This window comes from Narcine bancroftii, chromosome 12 (assembly GCF_036971445.1).
Source record: "Narcine bancroftii isolate sNarBan1 chromosome 12, sNarBan1.hap1, whole genome shotgun sequence".
NCBI classification, from domain to species: domain Eukaryota; kingdom Metazoa; phylum Chordata; class Chondrichthyes; order Torpediniformes; family Narcinidae; genus Narcine; species Narcine bancroftii.
The window spans coordinates 87478764-87497613 of record NC_091480.1 but is presented as its reverse complement, the minus strand read 5'-3'; the positions used below and the strand labels follow the sequence as shown (position 1 = coordinate 87497613).

At 42.9% G+C, this 18850-nt stretch overlaps 1 protein-coding gene across 4 annotated transcripts in view; it reads right to left on the bottom strand.

The window, feature by feature from the left end:
* Positions 1-18850, bottom strand: part of nags (N-acetylglutamate synthase) — a 38651-nt gene that overhangs the window by 15175 nt on the left and 4626 nt on the right. For 2 of the 4 annotated variants that reach the window (XM_069904625.1, XM_069904623.1), the window contains exons 2-4: positions 10602-10876; positions 7280-7493; positions 1721-1813 (exon numbers count right to left, since the gene is read on the bottom strand). In XM_069904625.1, the coding sequence (XP_069760726.1) occupies positions 1721-1813; positions 7280-7493; positions 10602-10846 (552 nt within the window). In that variant the 5' untranslated portion in view covers positions 10847-10876. Of the gene's footprint in view, positions 1-1720; positions 1814-7279; positions 7494-10601; positions 10877-17731; positions 17857-18850 lie in introns of those variants that run through there. The other 2 variants (XM_069904626.1, XM_069904624.1) reach the window with 2 other exon arrangements.

Sequence of the window (18850 nt, the reverse complement as noted above, 5' to 3'; positions counted from 1 at the left end):
TTATTAATAAGTAAAGCATGATACAAGGAAGCAAATTATTGAGTAAAACACATTAGATAATATCCACTTCCACCTGTTCAAAAGTCCAAAATGTTCACGCTATTTCAAACATGCACAATGTTCTCTCACCCAAACCCATTGCATGCTGCAAACCCCTACACAATCTGCACATCCTACTTCACCGCCGCCATCAGCAATGAACACAAAGCATGGACTGGATGACCGTCAACGTAAAGCACGTGAAAGAATCTCGAAATGAAGTCTCACAAACACACCTTAAAAATCTAAAGACTGAAACGATAAGGCTTCCTGTTTAGGATAGGTGAAGAGATGTGTTTCAACTCCTGTCACGAGGTCTGCTCCACATGTAGCAGGCCTCAAACCTCACGAGTAACAAACATCAATACCAATGGGAAACCTCTAATAAATAATTAACATAAAAAACAATTATACTCAACCAACCACTGATTTCACTGATAACTGCAGCTTCATCAAATCATATTTTGCCAGGACCGATTTCCCTTTGTTTCCTGAACTCACAAACAGAGCATTACATGCTCCACCTTATCACCGCTGTGAAATCAAGACTCCTCTCATTTTTCTCCATCTCGCTGAGACAGTCAGAAAAATGCTGGCAATTTCCAGATCTTTAATTGTTTTGCATAGTGTCCCAAAGGGCCTGTCTTCAAAGAGACAATGGCATGGTTTGAAATTCTTTCTCAAGGCAGATTACCTGCACTATTTATCTCTGAGAGTTTGGACAGATTAATAGTGAGTAACTAGGAAAATTATACATTAAAATCTGAAAACATAATAAAAAAAAAATCACTTGCTCTCAATCATCTCCCATTGTTTTGTTCCAATCTGCATTTACCAGCCTGATTCTTCTACACATTAAAAAAATAGTGTTTGATGTTTGCATTGTCTTAGTGACCACTTTGTAATTTACACGGACACCTTGAGTGCATTTTAAAAGCTCTTCACTCAATTGTTTTGGATGTGTGGATTTAATTTGTTCAGTATGGGAGCAATATTTCTTTCTGGACAGGCCATGCAAATGTGGGTAAAATACTGCAGATCAGGCACTGAATTGCTTCCTCTGAGATTTCCTTCCATCTTTGCAAAAAAGGACATCCTGACTGACATTATGCCTTACCTTCAAGGTATAACTGAGATTTGGTCCTCCAAGGAACTGCCTCTGTGGAACTCAATTTTTAAATAAAATCACTGTAACCGGCCATTTTGGCCCATGAGTCCGAGCCGCCAAATTTACACCCTATTAACCTACACCCCCAGTACGTTTTGAAGGGTGGGAGGAAACCAGATCCCTCTGAGAAAACCCAATCAGACATGGGGCGAATGTACAAACTCATTACAGGGAGCGCAGGATTTTAACCCTGGACCGGTCCCAATCGCTAGCATTGTAAAGGTGTGCTAACTACTTCGTCAACCATGCCATTTTTTTTTGTTGAAAAAAGGTACAAAATGTGGAATAATGTGAAAGATTGGTAGTAACTTGGTTAGCATGAATATTACCAAAATATCTGTGAGTGGGGCATGGAATCAGTGCACTAAATGAATAATTGTACCTCGTCTTCCATTAGGGGCAAGTCCAGTTGCCAGTGCCTGTGCTGTAGACAAAATCACCAGGGAAGTGGAGTATATCCATCCAATCATCTTCTCAATGGGCCTGTGCCAGAACTGACTCCACAAAACGTACCTGTAGGCTCTCCTCACAGCTGGTACCAAGAGAGACCATTCGACGCTGAAAACGCCCATTGGCACTTGAGGTAGCGCTTTGACAACGGCGAAACTGAAAAACAATTACAATGAAGTCTTCTCGTCTCATGCAGGCCAGCCTCAGAAGAGCATCTGAAACTGGCGTTACCAGGGAGGCACCTTTTACCCATGTTGGAAGGAACTGGTTGATGCTAAATCTCCCAGTTAATGATCTGAATGGCACAATTTGCAAAACGTGGAATGAAATCGGCCACCCTCTGGCAGAGGTACTGAAACTGGGCCACGAGGGATTAATGCATTTCATTTTGGTAATTGTCAGAATGGGACAATCTTGTACCGATGATAGTACTTTAAATCCAGCTTCATTTCCCAAATGGAATATTTGAAAGAGCTTGGAAATTTAGTGGTAAGTTGTGCCAAAGGGTGAGTGCTACGATGTGGGAACACCTCTTAAAAATTAGAATGAGGATGACCATTCCCTTTAAGGCCATCCGAGGGAGGTTTTCATCTGGGTGGTTTGAAATGCAGGTCCTGACACCTAATCCTTAAACAAAGGAGATCCTTGTGCCACTGTTAAAGCAGAAGGAAAGTGTTACAGAATACTTTCTAAACAAACTGGAATGCTACTTAGATATCCAGTCAAGAAGAACAGCATCCAAATATCACCCATTTCAATTCCCTGTCCCATTCCTTTGTGAACATGTCTGTCCATGGGCTCATGCACTGCCAGACTGAGACCACCTGCAAATTGGAGGAACACCACCTCCTCTTCCATCTGGGCAACCTCCAACCGGACAGCACGAACACTGACTTCTCCTGTTAACCACTCCCCACCCCATCTTCATCCCTGTCTCCTCTCTCCCTCCCCTTTTCTCTCTGTCTCCTTTCCCAGAGCCAAAAATCAAATCTCACCCTCACCTTTCCTTTTATCATATCCAATTTACACATTCTGGATGTTGGTCTCGGCTCCTCCCCCCCCCCCCATTCTCGTCTTAAGATGCCCGTCTACTTTTTTGCTTATACCTTGAAGAATCTCAGGCCCGAATCATCAGTAATATATCGAGACTGGCAGAGTTCCTCCAGCATTTCTGCAAATTTTTAAACTACAATCTCAGTGTCTGCAGACTTCAGTGTTTCACTCCAAATATCAAGTGTTGACATATGTTCTCTCTGGCATGTGCTTGCTTGGTTCTCTCAGTCCTGTGGGGTCTCCAGGGCTCCCCTTACCCCTTCTGGGAACCAAGCCACTGAAAAGCTGTTTCTTTGTGATGGGGCAGTGTGTCCACATGATCTCACTTTGTTGTGACTTTACTGTGTAATATTTCACCATACAGCAATAACCTGGGCTATGGACTAGAACATGGATCATTAATTGCAGTGTGTAAGAAGATAGCTGATTAGTGCTTCGGGAACCCTCTGCCTCTCATTGCTGGTGGCATATCATTCAATGTCCTGTTGATGAATCAGGGTCATACTAAGAACCCCTGGCATCCACAGACATATTAGCAACACATACCAGATCAGAGTTTCCCCTGCAGCCCTTGGACATTGTCCTGCCCCGATCACTTTGTGAGGGTGCGAGTGAGCATCCCTCCCCTCTAGCCCCTTGAATCAATGCACTCCATGTGATGAGGACGGAGATCAGGCACAGTTTAGTGGTGGTCTGCCGGGACATTTCACAGGGCAACTGGAAGACAAACAAACTAGCGAGTTTCCACAGTCCTCCTTGGGCTGAACTAGATAAAGATGGCATCATTCCTGACCCTGGATTTCAGATTATTCTCCAGTGATTGAGGTAAGATTTGAACTTGCTGCTCTCATCATTCCAGATCTCTGAATAACTAAAGCACTCAATAATCAGTTTGATGCTGGTTCAGCTGGACAGTCATTTTGATGAGGTGTGCATTGGTCAAACTACTCTACGTTATCCAAGCATTTTGACTCTACAGTGCACATTTTCTACAATTATTATGAGTAAATTGAAGGAAAAAGTGGACTTGATTATTTAGCCTCCAATATTGTCATTTCAATTTATTGTGTGTTGATGCGAGCACCTTAAAATCAAATGAAAGCTAAACGCAGAGCAGGAAGATTGAGAAAACAGTGAAAAAAAAAACTTGGGTTACACCCTGAGGCTACTTAAAAATAAAATCCAATTTTAGGCTCCATCGTAAAGGTGTAGAACAAAGGCCAAGAGGTACATGGTGAAGTAAAACACAATGCTGGAGAAACTCAGCAAGTCAAACAGTGCATTTTATAGAGCAAAAAAGATACACAACCAACATTTCAGGCTTGAACCCTTCATCAAGGTTTGGTAACAATGTAGGCAGGTGGTGCCTGAACAAAACGGTGGGGGGGGGGTTGGATGGAGGTGCTGGGGGAGGAGCACAGTCCCATAGGCACGAGGCAATAGGTGGATAAGGGAGGGAGGGGCACACCAGCAAATAAGAGGAGGGGGGATGACTCTGTGAAGGGAGAGGTAAGGAATTGGAGAAAAGAAGGGAAGGAGAACAGATAATAGGCTAGCAGAAACCAGAGAAGTCAATTTTAATGCCATTTGGTTGGAGTGCCCAGATGCAAAATTAAGTGTTACAGCTACAATTTACAGGTCGTCTGGGTGGGCCCGCATTGGGGGGTGGGGAAATTGAAGTGCTTGGCTACTGGGCGATCCCAGCCACTGATGCAAACAGAGTGAAGGTGCTCAGTGAAGCAATCTCCCAGTCTCTCTGAACATAGAGAAGGCCACAGAGAGAAACTACCCATGCAGCATGGCTGTTTTACCTGGTGAATTTGGGGGAAGAAACAAAATTCAATTGCTCAGTAAGAGTATTGTGTTCAGTACCAGATACCACAGGAAAAATACTGAATTTGTAGAGGACTGAATAACCCAAAACTATGATTAAAACTGTTTAACGATTTGGAAATGATTGTTTCCAGTAAATTGGGAATTAAGAACAAAGGGCCACAGATACAAAATTAAATGTGTCAGATGGAGAGATACAAGAACTTTAAGCAGGAGTAAGCTAATCTGTTCCTTGAGCCTGCTCTGCCATTCAATAAAATTATTCATAATTTGATCACTTTTCCTCCCCTTCCCATGGTGCTCTGAAATAGATCGATCTCAGACTCCAACTGATCGACAACTGAATAGTTTTTTGTTCTTTGAAAATTCTCACCTCATTCCTAACGGGTTGATCCTTTTTCTGGAGGCTGCGTTAGTTCTATATGCACTTCGAGGTCACAGGGTCTTGGATAATCCCCACCCACCAATCACTCTCAAATTCTTGCTTTTCCTCTGAGAACAATATCATAAAGTTGCGGAGATGGAGAATTTACTTTCAGGGTCAGGGGTCGACTTTGTCGACATCTAAGATTACGTGGGGTGTATGAATTCAGAAAAGGCCCCAAGAAGAGGGGGAGGGAGGGAGAGAGAGGGAGAGGAAGAGAGAGAGAGGGAGAGAGAGAGAGAGAGGGTTAGAAGTAATTGCTCTGTTGGAAGGTAAACACAGGCATAGTCTGACTGGTCAGAATGGTAAGTCTCTGTGTTGCAAGTTCTAGGTATCTCTAGGTCTTATTTGTTTGTTTCAAACCATGCATTCTTGTTTTGAGTAACTGATTAAAGCCATGCAAAGGGCCTCTTTATAATTGGTATTGAGGATGCTATAAACAATATTATTGGAGAACATCATCCAAATAGATGTTTGCAAAATACACTGCAAAAAGCATCTCCTAAGTTTTTACTACATTAATATGACTCACTGGCTGCCGGACTGTGAATTCCTATCACTAGTTTGAAATAAATGTAACGACAGTTCCACTAAAATTATGGAAAATGAAATTCAAAAAATAAAACATTCATACTTTAACACCTCAAATGCCTTTGTTTCATTTGGCATCAACATCAAGTTCAGAGCTGCATTCCACCCAGTTTCCTTCTGCATTAACAAAAACAGAGCTATATCAAGGGTAGAAACAGTGGAACGTTTCTTTCACAATTCAGTAATGAAGAGCCATTTGAAAATTGTTCTTCATGATAGAGTTCCCGATACAAGCAAATATCAAATTAATAGAGCCCCACATTGCACTGGACAACAAATTATTTTCCCCCAAAAAGGTTTGCTTCCTGAAAACAAATTGGGAATTATGATAGACAACTTCATGCTGAAACCAAAGATCATTTCAGATTTGCTGTATCACGTAGGAAGTTGGAGAAACATTAAATTAACTTTTAATGAATTTAGCAGGCTTAATCACATAATGACGCTGACACATTGCATTAGTTTAACTGACTGAAAAATGTTATGCCGTTGATTTTCGTTTGTACTCAGCATCTGATGCATCTCATGTCAGTGTCCAACAATAGTTGGCCAGCATTATGGATTCCAGTTGCCCTGATGCAGCTTTTCCATGGTCGCAATGTCCTGGTGAAACCTTTCACCATGTTTGTCACTGACTGCACCAAGGTCAGCAGGAAAGAAGTCCAAGTGCAAATGGAGAAAATGAATTTTCAATGATGTTGCTTTAGGTAGACTTAAAATATGACAGGAAATCAAAAAAAAAGTTAGGTTTAAAAACCAATACGTGATAGGAAAATTTTAGGGCGATTTTCGTGATCAGCAGCCCAAAATCCATAAAATACATCCAAAAGTGTTCAGGAACCAAAGTATCTGTTACTACTTGTAAGGTTAACTTGGCAGAATTCCAACTAAAAACCAGTTTCTTGATTTGAAGGCATCTCCTCGGATTGGCTCTGTAATTAGTCTCTTTGATGAATTACCGCTCCCCCTTCCCCCCCCCCCCCCCAAGTATTTCATCTAAAGCCCACATGGAAGCTAGAAAGGGTTTAAAGAATAATAAAAAAGGGGAAGGATACAAGATCCAATAAAGATCAATCTCTTTTGATTGGCACACACCTGAACCAACAGCTTATGAATTGTTTTATCTTCTGGTTTTTAAATTCTGAGCCAATAAATCCTACTTTGCTTTATTCTCCTAACCACTTGATCTGTGGTCTCATTCCATCTATCAGAAAACCAGTTTCAACTCCCCTTACTTACACATTTTCTATGTATCCTTCCCTTCTTACCTGCAAATGCTGTCTTCTCTTTAGTACACTTTTGCCATATTGTTTTTGTTTAGATGAGGTTAGAAGAGGAAAACATGTTTGGAAAATATTGTCTGTGCAGAACCTGGTTCTCCGACTTACAAAGTGAAAATAACATTAGAGCGGAGAAGGAAAAAAATGCTGACAAGGATTTCTGCTCACTGGCGAGTGAGAGAACTAATGATTTGTAGCACTGATAGCAAGAGGGTATAAGTGATCCAAGCTGGTGTCAGATGAACGGTCCAGATTGGGAAATGAGAGGTCAAAGGGCGAGATACCATGTCCACACTGTTTTCTTAATTATTGAAAGAAAAAGATATCAATTGCACTCCTTCGGACCAAAACACACACATTCCACTGGGTGACACAACTTAGTTAATTACCCTTTGTAGAACATCCTGATGGAATAAATACACAAAGAAAAATTTTGCTCACCTTTTGATTAGTGTCCCGAATACCTCCTGAGTTGTTCAGAAATAACACTTTCAGGGGCTGCATTAACTTTGCAACATGTGCGGTGACACCCAAGGAGTTTAAAAGCACCAGTTGCCCATCGGAGGTTTCTCCCACAGAGCAGATGATAGGAATGTGACCCGATTCAAGGCTCCAATGCAGTAGCTCTTCTTTTACTGAAACTACGCTCCCGAAACTGTGCAAAAGAAATCATGGTTAAGCCATTGCGTGTGGCAATTAAAACATTCTTGTTTAAAAGATACGCTATGGGAGGCGATAGATAGGGCGGTCAGCCAGCACCTTTTCCCCTAGGGTGTGTAAGGTAAAACATCATGAGATGGGAATGTGTAAGGAGTTACCCTGTACAGGGCTGTAACAAGATGTGAATGCATCCTTGTACTTACAAGATAAGAGAGACATTGATGGATTGAGAGGCAGGAAGCTAGCAGGGAAAGGATAGCAACAGTTTTAGTCATTGGACAAGTAATGATATGATGATGTTCTAAGCACGTATCCAAGGGTATAAAAAATCACCATTTTGCTGATAACGGCAGAATGCATTCTCCAACTAACATGGTTAGTTGCAAGTGTTACAATCCGGTAATAAAGAACAAAGAACCCTGATTTCGACTCAGCCTGGTGTTTGTCTCACTCATTCATGAACAAAGCAGACCTAACAGGTGGCAATGGCAAATAACAGGGAATAACATCTGTTTGAAGACAAGTGGAAAAAAGTTTAGGGGAGATGTCAGAGGTAGGTCTTCTACACAGACAGGTGATGAATGCATTGCTGAAGGTGGTGGTGGAGGCTGATGCAACAAGGACTATTTAAGATGGGCCTATAGATACAAGGAAATGGAGGAAGGGGCTTGATTGATGTGGAATAGGTCTCCAAAGGTCGGCACAACATTGCGGGCCAAGAGCCCGTACTGTGCTGTAATGTTCTGGTCACATATTTACACTGAAAGGGGGAAGAAGTTTAGAAACTAAAAATGAATTTAGTATCAGATAAATCTGCCAAAATCAAAGCGAGTTCCCACTCTTCACAAACAGCATGGTTCTTTATTTGTTGTGCAAATTCAACCACTGATGAGCCTTGTTAATGCCTTTTTTTAATGTTAATGTTTTGTTTTAAAGACCAAGTGCCTCTCTGAAACATACTTTTTCTCTTTGATATTTAAAACTGAGGTGGATAGCGGAAAGCTATTTTCCTTCAAGTGTTTAAGAACAGATTAGAGATTTAGAACCAGGCTGCTAAGAACAATGTTTCCCTTCTCATAAGGGGTCCAATCTCTTCACCATAAAGCTTCTGACCTGCATCAGTTGGACATTTCAAAACAAAACCCGATTTTTATTTTGCATTGAGAGATAGGGAACCACAATCAGTAAACAGAATTGTGGAAGAGGCTTGTTCTTAGGGACGTAACTGAAGTAGTCTGTGATAGGCCAATTATAGGACAGAATTTTTCAAAAATTAAACATTAGTGAGAACATTTGTGGATATTCCACCACCCCCCCAAAAAAAATTTCAAGCTCTTACTGGACAATTGATTGATCAACAAATTTCCATGTGACTGCTCTGTTGAACACTTGATCTCTCTCTCTCTCTCTACTCTGATTTACACTGACAGTGAGTCAGGGGTTCCATGGAGAATCACTAAGTAGCTACAGTGCGCCTGCAACACAGTGCAGACTTTCACATGCGAGCACTGCACTGTGGAATTACAGAAGGTGCCATGGGTCACCTGATTGCTGGATTCACCATTGAGCCATGAGAAATGGTGAAACATCACTGAGAAGGGTCATATACACTTAATATTTGATGAAAATGTGTACGTTTAGCGAATTTTTTATCCATTTTTATTTATTTCTCTGTGCTTTTTATTTTTAAGTACAGTAAAACCCCTGGTATTCTTAGATGCTGGATAAATGAGTTTTCTGCTTGCTTGAGTGTGTGTTGTGTAAGCTATTTATATTCTGCGATGCTTTGCCGGATAACAGATGTTTTACTGCATTCATAATAACAAGTGAACGCTTCCACCAGCGTTGTCTCCGCTCCATCCTCAACATCCATTGGAGCGCTTTCATCCCTAACGTCGAAGTACTTGAGATGGCAGAGGTCGACAGCATCGAGTCCACGCTGCTGAAGATCCAGCTGCGCTGGATGGGTCACGTATCCAGAATGGAGGACCATTGCCTTCCCAAGATCGTGTTATATGGCGAGCTCTCCACTGGCCACCGTGACAGAGGTGCACCAAAGAAAAGGTACAAGGACTGCCTAAAGAAATCTCTTGGTGCCTGCCACATTGACCACCGCCAGTGGGCTGATAACGCCTCAAACCGTGCATCTTGGCGCCTCACAGTTTGGCGGGCAGCAACCTCCTTTGAAGAAGACCGCAGAGCCCACCTCACTGACAAAAGGCAAAGGAGGAAAAACCCAACACCCAACCAACCAATTTTCCCCTGCAACCGTGTCTGCCTGTCCTGCATCGGACTTGTCAGCCACAAACGAGCCTGCAGCTGACGTGGATTTTTTACCCCCTCCATAAATCTTCGTCCGCAAAGCCAAGCCAAAGAAAAAAAGAATAACAAGTGAGCTGTAAAAAGGTCATCAGGGTGGGCTGGTGATGTGGCCCCATGATGCATCATCAGGAGGCCAAATTGCCATCGATTGGAGCAGCAAATAATGGCCGCTAGGCAGTTGAACTCTTGTGACTGCAACCACAGCACTGAGTAAATGGGCACCCTTTCTAATAATGAAGGCTGGTCACTTTAGAATGAAAAATAGATATTTTTCCCCAGAATTAATCAAACAAAAAAAAACCCCAGACGTTTTTAAAATGGACATTTGTAAATATACAATTGTGTGTTTGAATTATTTCCTCATGGACAGAAAAGCAATCCTCTTTAAAATATGAACTGCAGGTCTATCACTATGGAGCTCAACTGTATTGGATTAGTGTCTACCACCACTGACAGCAACAGTCTTGTGGCACGGTGGAAATATATCAAGCACTGTTCTGTTGAAAGGTCAACAATTATTTCCCTGTTATGGCTGGAAGTAGTGCTGGGGTGGGGGAGGTGAAGGATCACCCTTTGGTACTACATCTCCTTATCCAATGTTACTAATTAGATCAGCAGAAATGATGTATTTCTTGTGGTTTTTCACTTTTCAAGTTGAGGAAGGCAAAATGCCCAATTTAGTTACACTTCAAACTTCGTTTAACATCAAAATTGCTTCTTTGTTCTGTAACATAGGCTTTCCTGCGCAAATCATTTTCATTTCAGAACATAGCAGTAGTACCTATTAGGAACTGGAGGTCTCTTTGCTTGTAGCAAGGCCCCGCCATTAAAAAATGGCATGGTGACAGCTAAATTCCTGTGCAGTGCTTCGGTTAGAATCTTGCAATTCCTGAGTAATAAGGATTTGGTATCCGCAAATGAATCTGAAATTCCTTCATCATACTGACAAGATAATCCAATTACAACAACGGGCTTCATGTCCATACGTTGCAGGAACGCCAGGCCAAATGCCAGGCTGGACACCATCTCTTTCGAGCAAAAGATCTCTTCATCCACCTGATAGACATAAAAGATAGGGTTAGTTAACATGACAAATTAGTTTCATGGGTCATGACTGAAGCTGTTCTATTTTCAGAAAATTAGCTCATTGCGGATTTAACTCTCCCCTTTCACGGGTTGTTGGTTGCTTTTTTTTAAAACGGCAAGTCATAGGATTCCTGGGCCAGGCCCAGGGTCGTTATGTAACCTAATAATTCTGTCAAGATTCATTTGGCTTCAATGCATGCTAACTTTTACCGTTTGTGTTCAAGGGCATTTCATTTCCCCCTCCAGGCAAACAAACCTCCAAATATTTATTCATTTTCAATAGACAATAGTCAGTAGGTGCTGGAGTAGGCCAATTGGCCCGTCAAGCCAGCACTGCCAGTTTTCAGATCATGGCTGATCATTCTCCACCAGTAACCAATTCCTGCCTAATCCTCACACCCCTCAACTCCTCTGCCGCCCAAGAGCCTTACCTAACTCCCTTTTGAACATATCCAGCGAATCTGCCCCTACCATCTTCTGCAGCAAAGCATTCCACAGATCCACACTTCTCTGGGTAAAAAATTTCACCTCATCTCCATCCTAAAGGGCCTTCCCTGTATCCTTAAACTATACCCTCTAGTCCTAGTCTCTCCCAACATTGGGAGCATGTAATCCGAATTCACCCTGTCTAGACCCTTGATAATCTTATGCATCTCAAACATGTCTCCTCTCATCCTTCTAAACTGCATCACTTCTCTCTACGAAATTAATACCGTAATCTAATCTTCTGACATTATTGTTCATCTGTCAACCAGCTGCATACTTTACTATGGGTGGCACAGTTGGTGTAACAGCTAGCACAACACCTTTACAACACCAGTGATTGGGGCCTGGGTTCAAATCTCGCTCGGTGAGGAGTTTGTATGCTCTCCCTGTGTCAGCATGTTCAAAACATTCCAGGGGTGTAGGTGAATTGGGTATAAATTGGGCGAACAGACTTGAAGGCCAAATGGTCCATTACCGTGGTGCATGTCTTGAAATTAAAACGAAAATAACTGAGCATCTTATTTAGGTGCTTTACTCTGGTCCTTGAGGAAGGGCTCAGGCCTGAAAAATTGATTACTTATCTTCATTTTTGTTACATAAAGAATGATGTACAACCAGCATTTTTGTATAATTTTCCTTGCAGAATCTGTACATCTTAAAGTTAACCTTTTCCCACCCAGAAATGAATCATTTCCATTGATCTTTACGCCATCCCTCCAATAATTGCCTCCCAACCTATAAAGACCCACTGATTACCACAGTTTTCAGCTCTTTTACTAATCCCCAATCCATGCTAAAATCCATGTTAGTTCACCCTTTTCCGTGTAAGAATCATTAATTTGTCACACCTTATCAAATTATTTTACAAAATCCAAATATCCATTGGATATTCTGCAATTTTTCATCGTTGCAAGTTTCTTCTGGATTGGACAAAACAATTTGTCTTCAATTCATGTGAACCTCCCCTTTATTATATCTAGGTTCACTGCTGTCACATCCTTAATGATGGGTTCCAGCATTTTCCATAAGCTGGTCAGTGGTTTCCTATTGCACTCAGATTCAGATTTATTGTCGACGTACTTGATGGTGGGGAGCGATGTCCTGGGCTGTGTCTGCTACCTTTTGAAGGGTTTTTACGCTCAGGGGTGTTGGTGTCCCCGTACCAGACCGTGATGCAGCCGGTCAGCACACTTTCCACCACATATCTGCAAAGATCCGTCAGGGTTTCTGGTATCATAGCAAACCCCCGCAAACTCCTGGGCAAGTAGAGGCGCTGACGTGCTTTCTTCACGATGCCATTAGTGGGTTGAAAGATCCTCTAAGATAGTGACTCCCAATAAGTTGAATTTGCTCTCCGTCTCTGATCTTCCCAATGATCACTGGATTGTACACCTCTGGCTTTCCTTTCCAGAAGTCAATAATCAGCTCCTCCTCCCGAGTAACGGCTGTAATCTTGGAAAAACAGTAATCAACTTCCCGCAAACAGGAACATGATATTCTTATTGCGATGTCATTTTGGGGATAAATATAAGCCAAGATATCAGAAATACTGCCTTGATCTACAGCAGATATTCAAGGTTCCTTTTGTTTTGTTACATTTTTAATGTAACATCAAAGATATTACTTTAAATTTTTGTCTGCCATAAGGCTAAGAGTTGCCATGAACATTGCCCGGTCGGTGTATCTAACAACTACTGACTGTCCACGGGTTCGCCTCCAGTGCTACCGCAGTGTCTGCAGCCGCATCAATTCCTGTTCAATCCATCGGCAACCGAGCTCGAGATCCAAATGTCCGATTTGGACCAGGAACCTTTCAGCACCCGAGGCCCTTCGGGAGGCCTTCTTGCCCCAAGTGCACTCTCAAATCCCAGCTCCGATACCCAGATCCCGTGAGCTGGTCTCTTGGAGCCCGTGTGGTTCCCCTGACAGCAAGTTGCCCGCAGTCCGTGCTTTGTAGTGGGACTTGAATCCATAATCTACAATCCAAAGACACAAGTGTCATGCTTTGGAGCATGGCCGATATATCAGTGCATTGATGAGCAACAATGTGGTGTCATCTTGTGTATTGAGGGACATTTTCTGCTTTCCTATGCTTCTTTTAATTAATATAAACACAATCAGAGGTTGTGTCATGAAATTTTCCATCATAATTTACTCCAAATCCACTGTACTTAAAGACAGATCAAACTGAAACTAGAGGCTCACATTCGAGCCAAATGTAAAACACATTATAAGAACAATTCACATTGGGAAATGGCCACAATACTAACTCATTAAATAAAGCATCTGTCTAATTTTTACTTCTCATGTCAGCATTTACTCTACCTTAAGGCACAAATTTATCAAGGCAACAAACTGAATTGTGTTTCTGGAATTCAAATTTCCAGTACGGCACTATTGATGAGACACAGCTATTCCCTGACATACATCCCAGTTCTATTCTGACCAACCGGTCATATCTTGTAATGAAAAGTCAGAAGTATGTCAACATGGGATGTAGTCCCCACACTGATCCCACTGCCCCACCCTCTCCTGACAGCCCGCTGTACCTGCACAACATTCTTTCATCCTGAGAAATGAGAGAGACGCTGTGATTTAAAACTCTGGAGCACGGGGGAAAAAAATGTCTTTGTCCCAAACATTTTGGAGGGCACTGTAGGTACGTCAACTGTTACCTGCCCAGCAATCATGGCGAATCCCAGTGAATATGATGCTACCTATTCATCACTGAAATTACAGCAGATGAAATAATTTATTCACAATGCCTGAATGAGCTCTTCGATATTACGGCAAGCAGCAAACCGGGGAAAAAGGCATCTAGTTCTGTGGAGTCAATGTGACCAGGACCATGATGGTGAAGGCAGTCCAGGCATGAGGCTTTGCTGGTTTTCCTCGGAAAAGCTGAGCCACCAAATATAATCATTCATCGAGGTTGCACAAGCCGGCTCTCAAGTCTCCAATGGGTTAGGCTCCCCCCCCCCCCTCCTCCACCACTGATAGAAACATAGAAGATAGGAGCAAGAGTAGGTCATTCGACCCTTCGAGCCTGCTCCGCCATTCAACGAGATCATGGCTGATCTTAAAGTTCAGTACCCCGTCCCCGCCTTCTCTCTGTAACCTTTAATATCCTTAGACTGAAGAAATATATCTAATTCCCTCTTAAATATATTTAATGAACCTGCCTCTACTGCCCTCTGTGGCAATGAATTCCACAGATTCACCACCCTCTGGGTAAAGAAATTCCTCCTCATCTCGGTCCTAAATGGTTTGCCTATTATCCTCGAACCATGGCCCCGGGTTCTGGACTCCCCCACCATTGGAAACATCCCTTCCGCATCCATTCTGTCCAGTCCTGCCAGAATTTTATATGTCTCTATGAGATCCCCTCTCAATCTTCTAAACTCCAGTGAGTACAATCCCAATTTGCGCAATCTTTCCTCATAAGTCATTCCTGCCATTCCAGGTATCAGCCTGGTGAATCGCCTCTGCACTCCCTCCATTGCAAGAACATCCTTCCTTAGATAAGGTGACCAAAACTGCACACAATACTCCAGGTGGGGTCTCCACAAGGCCCTGTACAGCTGCAGTAAGGTATCCTTGTTCCTATACTCAAACCCTCTTGATATGAAGGCCAACATACCATTTTCCTTTTTAACCGCCTGCTGTACCTGCATGCTCGCCTTCAGAGACTGGTGTACAAGTACCCCTAGGTCTCTCTGCACTTCCCCATCTCTTAATCTATTGCCATTCAAATGGTAATCTGTCCTCCGGTTTGTATTACCAAAGTGGATAACCTCACATTTATCCACGTTGTAGTGCATTTTCCATGCATCTCCCCAGTCCCTCAATTTATCCAAATCACACTGGAGCTTCCTGACCCCCTCTTCCCTGCACACAACCCCTCCTAGCTTAGTGTCATCTGCAAATTTGGAGATATTACATCCAATCCCCTCATCCAGATCATTAATGTAAATTGTGAAAAGCTGGGGTCCCAGTACAGATCCCTGTGGCACCCCACTGGTCACCGCCTGCCACTCAGAAAATGAGCTATTTATCCCAACTCTGTCTTCTACCTGCCAGCCAGTTCTCAATCCACATCAATACCTTGCCCCCAATCCCATGAGCCTTGATTTTGTAAGCCAGTCGTTTATGCGGGACCTTATCGAAGGCCTTTTGGAAGTCCAGGTACACCACATCCACTGGCTCTCCCCCATCTATTTTACCTGTCACCATCTCAAAGAATTCCAATAGATTTGTCAAGCATGATTTACCTTTTGTAAATCCAAGTTGACTCCGTCCGATCCCTTCTCTGCTAGTCATATGCTCCGCTATTACATCATTTTGCCAACTACTGATGTAAGGCTCACCGGCCTATAATTCCCTGCTTTTTCTCTACCCCCCCTTTTAAATAGTGGGGTAACATTAGCTACCCTCCAATCCATGGGTATTGATCCTGAGTCTATCGAGTTCTGGAAAATAATTCTTAAAGCATCTGCTATCTGAATGGCCACTTCCTTAAGTACCCTAGGATGTAGATTATCAGGCCCTTGGGATTTATCTGCCTTCAATCCCATCAATTTCCCCAAGACCATGTCCTTAGAAATACTGATTTCTTTCAGTTCCTCCCTTGCATTAGTCTCTATGTTTCCCAACATCCTTGGGAGGTTATTTGTATTCTCTCTTGTGAAAACAGAACTAAAGTAAGAATTTAATTGGTCTGCCATTTCCTTATTCCCCATTATATATTCCCCTGATTCCGACTGCAAAGGACCTACTCTGGATTTCACCAATCTTTTCCTCTTGACATATTTATAAAAGCTTTTGCAGTCGGTTTTTATATTTGCCGTAAGCTACTTTCTTAATATATTTTTGCTCTCTTGATTAATCCCTTTGTCCTCCTTTGGTGCATCTTGAACTGCTCCCAGTCTTCGGGTGTGGTACTTTTTTTGGCCAATTGATATGCTCTCTCTTTGGACCTAATGCTGTCTCTAATTTCCCTTGTTATCCATGGTTGAGTCACCTTTTTTTGTTTATTTTTATGCCAAACTGGTATAAACGATTTTTGCAATTTCTCCATTAGATCTGTGAATGCTTTCCATTGTCTATCCACAGTCAACTCCCCCATAAACACCACCCAATCAATCTTACTCAACTCCCATCTCATAATTCCCTTTATTTAAATTCAGGACTTTAGTCTCGGTTTTAATTTCATCACTCTCCATGTGAGAATTTGATCATATTGTGATCGCTCCTACCCAAAGGGCCTCGTACAACAAGATTGTTGATTAGCCCCTTATCATTGCATAATCTAAAATGGCCTGCTCCCGAGTTGGTTCCTCGACATATTGGTCTAGATAACCGTCCCGTAAACATTCAAGGAATTCCTCCTCCTCAGTATTTTTACCAATTTGGCTAGTCCAATCTATATGTAAATTAAGGTCTCCCATGATGACAGCTGTTCCCTTATTGCACGGTTCTCTAATTTCTTTTTTAATGGCTTCCCTCTCCTCTACATTACTATTTGGAGGCCTATATACCACCCCGACTAATGTTTTCCGCCCCTTGCTATTCCTCAGTTCTACCCATATAGATTCCGAATCTTCCGAGTTGATATCCTTTCTGTCAATCGTGTCGGTCCCTTTTCTCACCATCAACGCTACCCCACCCCCTTTTCTTTCTTGCCAATCCCTCCTAAATATCGTATACCCCGGGATGTTAAGTTCCCAGGCTTGCCCACCCTGCAGCCATGTTTCTGTAATCCCAATCAAATCATATTTGTTTATCTCAATTTCCACAGCTAATTCATCTACCTTGTTCCGAATGCTTTTTGCATTAAGATATAAAGCCTTCAGATTTGCTTTTTTCCCCCCTCCTTGCTCTTTCTGATTTTTTACTTTCGCTGCCTAACCTAACTTTTCCTGTTTTATCTTTTCTGTCCTTTGCCCTATCATACAGGTTCCCTGTATCTTGAAAAGATCCGGTGTTTTCCTGGTGCTGGCACTGGCAGGTCCAATGGGAGATTATGGGTAAGGAAGACACTGCTATTTTGCCCATTGATTCCACTTTGGGCCGCTGCAAGGTGCCCGAGGGGCCCCGAAGTCCGAAGCAGCCCGATGAGATGCAGGAGGCCAGAGCGGCCTGATGAGGTACCGGAGGGGCGCTCGGTGATGAAATACACGCACACTGAACTGAGCACCCAGTACCTTCAACAATCAAGAAAAACCAATGATACCTCCTCTGCAGGCATTCGGCACTATGCCTACTACTAGGAATGAGGGACACTAATTAAAGGCTCGCAACCCTTTAACAGCTCACATCTTAGTACCAACAAACACTTACCAACAATTTCTCCAGCGGCAAGTGCCATTCCACAGCTCTTGGCCTGGAGGGAAGCAGGGTGGTCCCAATGGCAAAGAGGGCGATTCAAGACCACGTGGCGACCTTTATAGTGCTGGAGTAAATAGTCATTTACAGGACACCACTGGCTCAGAGAGCAAGGTTAAACCAATTACAACAGCCAATAAGCCCAGTGCCAAACACAGGCAGGCTGGGGAGTCCAGCCCAGATAATTTACAGGAAGCCAATGGCTCAGTGCCATCAAGGATAAGCCAATTACAAAGGCTAATGGCCCAAGGCCAAATACAGAGGAATTTAAACTGGCCAAAGGCAAGGCAGTGCTTGGTAGTGCTGTCACGACCCTTCACAATCCAATAGAGTGACGAAATGGTAATTCAATTCTTCAGATTATATTACCCTTTTTAGACACACACCAACACGCCTTAAATTCATGTTTTTAAAGATGATACACAGTACTCTGTCAGTGTCACAAAGATGATACTTTGCGTTTCCATGGCGCAGGCACTGGCAGAGCTGCGTAGGGGATTATCGGTAAGGAAGACAGCCATTTTGGCCATTGATCCCACATTGAGCCACTACCGCCTCTGCCACAAGGTGCCGGAACGGACCCAAAACGGAGCGGTGCTCAAGTGGGATGGAGAATCTGTGCTGGGCTAGGGTCTTGGATATTGGGTGGGAGAGGACAGTGTGCCTCCTGCAAGTGGCACCCATGGCATGTGCCATGGCCGCCAAACCCTAGATAATTAGTGAAATATCGTGCTCGAGTCCTTCATACCATTAAGGGCTTAAACCTGAAACTTTGATCACCTGAGTTTCTCCAGCATTATAATTTTACTTTAACCACTGTTTTTACTCCATCTCAGGAGACAGACTCTCCACTGACATCTATTACAAACCTTCTAATTCCCTCAACTACCTGGACTACACGTCCTCACACCCTGTCCCCTGCAAGGACTCCATCCCCTTTCTCAATTTCTCCATCTCTGGCACAGCTGCTCCCAAGATGAGGTCTTCCAGTCCAGAGTCTCTGAAATGTCTGCCTCCTTCCATAAACATGGCTTCCCCTCCACCACTATTAACTCACCTGCATCTTCTCCATTC